This window comes from Sinocyclocheilus grahami, unplaced genomic scaffold (assembly GCF_001515645.1).
Source record: "Sinocyclocheilus grahami isolate Dianchi unplaced genomic scaffold, SAMN03320097.WGS_v1.1 scaffold520.1, whole genome shotgun sequence".
Classification (NCBI taxonomy): domain Eukaryota; kingdom Metazoa; phylum Chordata; class Actinopteri; order Cypriniformes; family Cyprinidae; genus Sinocyclocheilus; species Sinocyclocheilus grahami.
Window position 1 is genome coordinate 234,450 of NW_015505699.1, and position 7,702 is coordinate 242,151.

Sequence of the window (7,702 nt, forward strand, 5' to 3'; positions counted from 1 at the left end):
ACGATAGATAGATAGATAGATAGATAGATAGATAGATAGATAGATAGATAGAGAACGAACGAACTTAATAGATCGATAGATAGAGAATGAATGAACGAACAAACGAACGAACTTAATAGATCGATAGATCGATAGATCGACAGATAGATAGATAGATAGATAGATAGATAGATAGATTGATTGATTGATTGACTGATTTCCAGGCAAACAGTACCTGGTGTCATGAAGGTACAGCTGTGGTGGGACGGGCACTGATCCGATGGAGGTAGGCTGAACTCCCGGTATTCCCGGATCCACAACAGGAGCAGCCTGAGTTACAGCTGAGCCCGACTGCATGGCCTCCAGGCCGGCCTGACTCACAGGCAGACTGCTTTGAGTCACTGGTGGGCTGCTGTGTGGAGCTCCAGGGCCCAGCTCCATCAGCAGGGGGCTGGGCTGCGTGGTGGCCGGGCTGGGGTGGGGGGCTGGTGGGCTGGGATGAGCCATGGTCGGGCTCTGCTGGGCTGCTGGGCTGGACTGAGTCTGAGGGCTGTGCTTCTGGGCCACCATGGGACTCTGCTTCTCTGATGTAGGGGCCGAATGAGCACCGTTTACTTCTAGGGCAAAAAACGGTTGTGTTTACAAAGGAAGATGGCAGAAATCCTTCTTTGTTGCAACATATTCTGATCATACCTTCTTCAGGGATGATGTGCAAGGTGACAGTGAGTCCAGCGTCAGGAGCAGCCTGACTTACAGCTGAGCCCGACTGCATGGCCTCCAGGCCGGCCTGACTCCCAGGCAGACAGCTTTGAGTCACTGGTGGGCTGCTGTGTGGAGCTCCAGGGCCTAGCTCCATCAGCAGGGGGCTGGGCTGCGTGGTGGCCGGGCTGGGGTGGGGGGCTGGTGGGCTGGGATGAGCCATGGTCGGGCTCTGCTGGGCTGCTGGGCTGGACTGAGTCTGAGGGCTGTGCTTCTGGGCCACCATGGGACTCTGCTTCTCTGATGTAGGGGCCGAATGAGCACCGTTTACTTCTAGGGCAAAAAACGGTTGTGTTTACAAAGGAAGATGGCAGAAATCCTTCTTTGTTGCAACATATTCTGATCATACCTTCTTCAGGGATGATGTGCAAGGTGACAGTGAGTCCAGCGTCTTTGATCAGCTTGACAATGTCAGCGTGAGGCATGTTGATGATAGACTGACAGTTGACAGCCATAATACGATCACCAACTTTCAGCTTCCCACAGCGATCAGCCGGACTGCCCTCAATGATGCGGCCGATCTTATGTGGCACAGCTACAAAACAGAGGAATGTAACTAATGTGAGAATTTCATGTCAAATATTTTGGTCATATTGTAGTTTAAAAAAAATATATAATAAGAAATGTAATATGTCCTTCCAATATAAAAGGAACATAAAATTTGTAATAATATTTAAAAAATAATATTTTTTATATTTATAAAAATATAAAGTCTGTTTTAGTACTGTAAATTATTTTTTACATTGTGATATTTTCATCACAACTGAGCATGATTTCCATTTGAATTCTCATTATTGTAATACATTTTACTTTTGTAATCCCCCCAATAATTACTACAAATATACTATAATAATAAAAATAATAACAATAAATGAATATAAGGTAAAAAAAAATTATAAACATTGTTATTATACACTTATTTGATGTTAATAATTTATTTACATTACTATTATAAATATTCTCAATAGCAATATTAATGGTATTAAAATAGGCTTCATTTTTGTTGTAATAAAGACAAAAACATTTATCATTAATGCAACCATAATAAAAAAATATATATATATGTATAATGTATATGCTATTAAAATATTATCAATTATTAATCTCAGTGGTACTAAAATAGGCTTCATTACTATATAATAATAATAATAATAATAAATACGATAATAATAGTATTTGAAAAATATTTATTTGTAAATTATATAAATTACTATAATAAGTATTCCCAATACTAATCTCTAATGGTACTGCAATAGGTTATATGCACACAAAAAAAACCTTTTTTGTAAATTTTGGGCTGAGATAGGTGTAAAATATATTTGTTTGTTTGTTTATTGATATTTATTTATTTTTACAGGTTTTGTGAGATTTACCCAAATGTGGATAAGATAAATCAGTTTCTTCGCTTTAACTTTGTGGACTGTGTTCTTGGACACATAATGGGCATAATCTGCACTACAAACTGAACTTTACTCTAAGATAATAATGAGTCTATCTTAATAAACATGTCACCATGTGTAAAAGAACACATTAGCGTTCACCAGAGCATCAGATAAACAGCTATGTGAAAGGAGGACTTACTTATTGTGTTCGTGGTCTCTGGACGGTTGAGGGAGCTGATGATGACAAAGCCAAAGCCTTCGCTTTCCTTACGATGGATAACTACATCAGTGGTGGGGGGCAAGTTGACCGGGCACACGGCATGACCCCGGGGAGAACTGCTCTCATTGGCCACTGCGCCGTTTTCCTCACAAGGGTGGCCTGCAGGGGGCAGCAAACACAATGTCAGTCAAAGCAAACACATAACCACAGCAGTGTGACTCCAGAGATGATTGCCACCAATTACTGCGCTTTTACTTCTTGATAATGTAATTCCAGGCATTTGAAATAATAGTCAGAAAAATCTGTTGTTGTTTTTTATGGAGCATTAACATTTTAAACCTTTTTTTATTATTATTTCAAAAAGTCTGCACATGTGTTTCATGTTTTGTATCATATTTAATACATCAAGCTTTAATAGTGGAGGAAAAAACACCTCAGTTTTATTCAGAGGCCCAGATTGAACGAAAATATTGCTGATAATTATATGGCCAAAAGTAAGATGAAATTCTGATAGTTTTTAATGTAAATACATTTTTTAACAGTATAGACTACATACAAATGCATATAAATATCTCCCAAAAATGTCTTAGTAGATATTTAAATGTTTAGTTTTGCATATAATGCAATGCAATACGAGATGAGCAAATAATCAATCCTCAAATGTCTGATATATCGTATTTGACACATGATTTTTCTAAAAACAATTGTGGAAAAATGATAATCAAGTAAACCTGAATTGCTTAAGTTGAGTAAATGTTCATCTTGAAATATTAATGACAACATGAAAGTACTTTTTAAAAATCAGTAAAGATTTCACAGCAAGAAAACACAAGTACCCAGATCTGAAGGTGGACATTTTTACAATTCCACTAAAAGGCCTTTTACCTGCAACAAAAGTAAATCAGACGAGATTTTATCATATTGATCATTTTCATTTGAAATATGATACAGTAGGCTTTATAGGGTTAAAGAAACTAAAAAAACAATTGCTTGTTACTCCTCCTAAATACCGATATTATGGAATTAGCTGTTTTCTAAACCCTGACAGTGCAGTAAGTGACTAGTTTTGAGGATCAAATTGTTGCTTTAGTTGGTTTGCTGTCACTGGAAGCTTTTTTGAGGAGAGTTTTGCTCACCCTGCTGCTGCAGAACTCTCCTCCTGACGGTCAGGGTGACCTGTCCGCTTCGTGCCGCCGCGTGCATGAGGTCAATGACGTAGTGGTGTGGTCTCCCCGCTACCGGCATCCTGTCAACCGAGACCAGCTCATCTCCCGGACGCAATCTGCCGTCGCGCTCCGCAGGGCTGTTCTCTATGATTGCTCCGATCACAATCTGTGAAGAAACATCAGTCATCATGTTAATGTGAACCCACATGCACAGTCTCATAATAATATTGTCACCGCTTTTAAATGTTCAAACAGCAATATTCTTGACAAGCTGATGGGATTATACATATCTAGCCTGATAGAAAGTTGCTCTCAACTGCTGGTATTTATTAAAAAAATTAAATGAAATTACCAAAGACTATTAGCTAAAAGACGACTGTAAATAAACTGTCATTTGAAATCCAAGAAAATCCATGGCAATTCAGTTTGGAGGCTTTTAAAATCCACAACTCTGCACAAAATCTGTAAAATTAAGCAGGTATTTATGGTATCAGATAATATCTGATAGTCTATTTGATATATACAGTAGCATGGTACGGATCAAGGTTAGTGTTATTGTTAACCATAACTATTATGAAGAAGAAAATAAGCAGTAAAAAAAATAGTTAACTAAAATACAAATAAAAAAATGAAGTGCAAAAGAATAAAACAAGATTCTAAAATTGTATCTGGAATTGTACATATTTGAATTATTTCTCAAACCTGACTTCAGACTAGCAATGTATTCAGTTAAATAAATCAATAAAAATGAATAAAATGAATAAATATACAACAACAGCAATCCAATAAAAAAAGCAGCTGTTTGATTGACGTAAAACAACCAAACAGTGTTTTGTGTCTCATTACAGGCAGATGGAACGAAAGGGATGAAAACTACACTGAACTGAAATAAAACTAAAATGCAAATGAAATTAAAAAAAGAAATAAAGGAAAATTCAATAAAAAAATTTTGAACCCCCCCCCTACATATTTGAATTATTTCTCAAACCTGACTTCAGACTAGCAATGTATTCAGTTAAATAAATCAATAAAAATGAATAAAATGAATAAATATACAACAACAGCAATCCAATAAAAAAAGCAGCTGTTTGATTGACGTAAATTGAAATGTCTCTTAATATAGTTAATTTTGCTCTAAATTTACCCCACAAATTATATATATATACAGTGGGTACGGAAAGTATTCAGACCCCCTTAAATTTATATATATATCATGTAGTATATACATAATAATGTAGTAAAGTGTATACTTTAAAAGTATTTTTTTTCTTTTGAAGCTTCATGGACACAAATTTATCTCATAAAATAATGTACTCAGACACATCACAAGTCTGACATATTATCAGCACTAATGGGGTCAGTAAGATTTTTTTATTATTATTTATTTATATATTAATAAAAACCATACTTTTTATTATATATAAAAAGTATGGTTTTCACAAAAACATAAGCATAATCTAATTATTTACTGTAGTAATGATGCTGAAAATTCAGCTTTGCATGACAGAAATAAAGTACATTATAAAATGTGTTAAAACATTAAATATTAGTCATTTCAAATTCTAATAATGTTGGTCAATATTACTTTTCACTGTGTTTTGATCAAATAAATGTAGCTTTGGTAATCATAAGAAACTTATTTCAAAAACATTTTAAAAATCTTACTGATCACAAACTTTTAAACGGCAGTCTGTGCCACTCATCATCATAAATCCCAGCTCTAATAATCACTACCTACATTTTCTAAACTATCATAACCACTACACTCATATACCATATTACCATGGTGCATGCCCAAAACAAAAAAAACATACATGGTTTTGCTATGTTAATGTTGTACAAGTAGCTAAAAAATATATATTTTATGAGATAGTAGCTCATGGAGCTGTACTGATATGAATCAGTATCTGTTTATCCTGCCCCATACGAGCCTTGTCACGGGCCTCCGGACTCACAGCCTGCACCGCCTCGTCTCCACCCAGGATCCTAAAGCCGAAGCCGGTCTTCTCACGCAGCAGGTGCACTTCCACTTCCTGATACTCCACACCTGAGGAACAAGATTCACAGTTTAGATCACACACACCAAACTCAAGAGTGATTTAAACCATGCTGCTTCCTTGGTTAGGGATATTTAACCACCCAACAACCACACAGCAACACATTCAAATCCACTTGAAGATCCTATAAAATGTAAGAACTGATCATGTTTGACATGAAAGCAAAGAGCAGAACTTCTTCAAACCGTTCCTAAACCTGAACACAAGCCGAAGGATCAGAGAACGCCACACGTTATTTAGGTCACCTCACAAACTGGAGTGCTGAACCTTCTGATGTAGTGGAGAATGAGAGTATAGTGGTAGACAGAGAGCTAAATATAGAGCACTGAAGTCACATGGGTTACATAAATTAGCTATTGAAATGTGACTAACAGCATATGTGCTCTGTGACAAAGAAAGGGAAAGCAGCACATTCCTCTACTTGCCTGTAGAGTCTGTCAGTGTCCGAGGAGGGACTGGCTCTGTGTGAATGAGAAATGAGAGCTTCAAACAATGAAATTATTTTAAAATACTTTGTACTGTCAACTGGCTTTATGCTTTATTTATGCTCATATGTGGAGGAGTTACAAGAAACCTGTCAAGAATTTTAGAGGCTCATATTTCACCTCAATTTGAAAATAAATAAATTAAATGAATTTTTATTGGATTGAAGAAAATTAGACATATTTCTTTCTGTTTGAGACATTATTTTCATGAAAATAAAGCACATTTTGCTTTCCAATTGGAATTAATACAATTTGAAAAAATATTATTATTATAACTGTGTTACAATATATTTATATATTTATTCACTGTTTATTTCGTTCTTTCTTTATTTCCATGACCAGTCTAGTTGTTGTTTGTGATAATTGGATTACTTTTGTACAAAATAATTTTATTCAGACCATTTCGCTAAAGACTCACTTTGTGAAACTGTTGTGACTCTGTATTGCTTGTGAGCAAATGTAATTTACACTAGAGCACTTTCCAGCTGATGAAATAAAACAAGTATACTCATTACACAATACTTAATATCAAACCAAGATTTTTAAAATTATTTTTAAGATAAAGATTTAAGATGATTAATTTCACCAGTTTCCGGGACCCTCATTTATCAAGAGTGCGTAGAAAAGGTTCTATATGTTGTCCTACGAATGAAATTTAGAATGTGTGTAAGTACAAAAAAATCTGTATTTATCAAACGTGTGCACGAGGTTCTTACGCATACCAGTAAGTAATCATTAGTTGATAAATCCCACATGTTCTTAAGTACCATGCTCGTTCACGTTCATGGACATTTGCATTCAGAAACGCCTCCAATGAACCATTTACTGTGACAGCACCTCCCATTATTATCACGTGAATGTATACGTCCTCACCGAAGTCATGGCAAAGAAAGCGGTACTGACTGAGTTGCCATTCTGTGCTCTCATAAACAGATCAGCGCGCTCTTTGAAAACACATTCTCTGCGCAGCGCATGGTTTGCCAAATCTTCCAGCAAAGCGAGATCAGCCATGACCATATAGCTACATTTCAAATCGACTTCCCAACTGTCTTTTATAGCTTTCACACTAATTGTGCAAATGTTTAGCTTGAAATATGAAATTATTAATTGAGTATTTGCAATTAAAGGACACAGGACACATGCGGCGGCACTTTCTTTTTGTAGTATCGCCCTTCTATCACTAGATTCTCTGCGTAAGCATGCTCAGAGTTGTGCTTACATTTACACACATTCCTACTTACAAGTTGGTAGATCCCACACTTTGCGTGAAACTGTTCTTACGTACTCATTACGCACACAGCGTATGCACTGTTGATAAATGAGGGCCCGGGTCTTTCCCAAAACAAATTCCAGATTTATTTTCAGCATTTCCATGACTGTGGGAACCCAGTGATACTAGTGATAATAGGACTACAGTATTGTTTTTTTGTTTGTTTGTTTATTTTGATACTTTTACGTTTATTTGTCCCTGGGAAGTGGCACGTTCTGTTTCTAAAATGCCTAAAATAATCATGTGCTGGTTGTTTGCGCTGTGCCGATCGATTATTGAATGACATCAAAGTATACACGGAAGTGGCACGTCTGGTCACCTTAATATATATATGTGTATACATGTATATATATATATATATATATATATATATATATATATATA

General features: G+C 36.0%; 1 protein-coding gene across 1 annotated transcript in view; it reads right to left on the minus strand.

Annotated features, from left to right (window-relative positions):
• magi2b (membrane associated guanylate kinase, WW and PDZ domain containing 2b) overlaps positions 1 to 7,702 on the minus strand; it is a 125,518-nt gene that overhangs the window by 7,365 nt on the left and 110,451 nt on the right. Inside the window, exons 14-19 of the mRNA XM_016237620.1 lie at positions 5,989 to 6,024; positions 5,438 to 5,553; positions 3,477 to 3,672; positions 2,320 to 2,499; positions 1,088 to 1,273; positions 215 to 596 (exon numbers count right to left, since the gene is read on the minus strand). Of these exons, the coding sequence (XP_016093106.1) occupies positions 215 to 596; positions 1,088 to 1,273; positions 2,320 to 2,499; positions 3,477 to 3,672; positions 5,438 to 5,553; positions 5,989 to 6,024 (1,096 nt within the window). The remainder of the gene's footprint in view (positions 1 to 214; positions 597 to 1,087; positions 1,274 to 2,319; positions 2,500 to 3,476; positions 3,673 to 5,437; positions 5,554 to 5,988; positions 6,025 to 7,702) is intronic.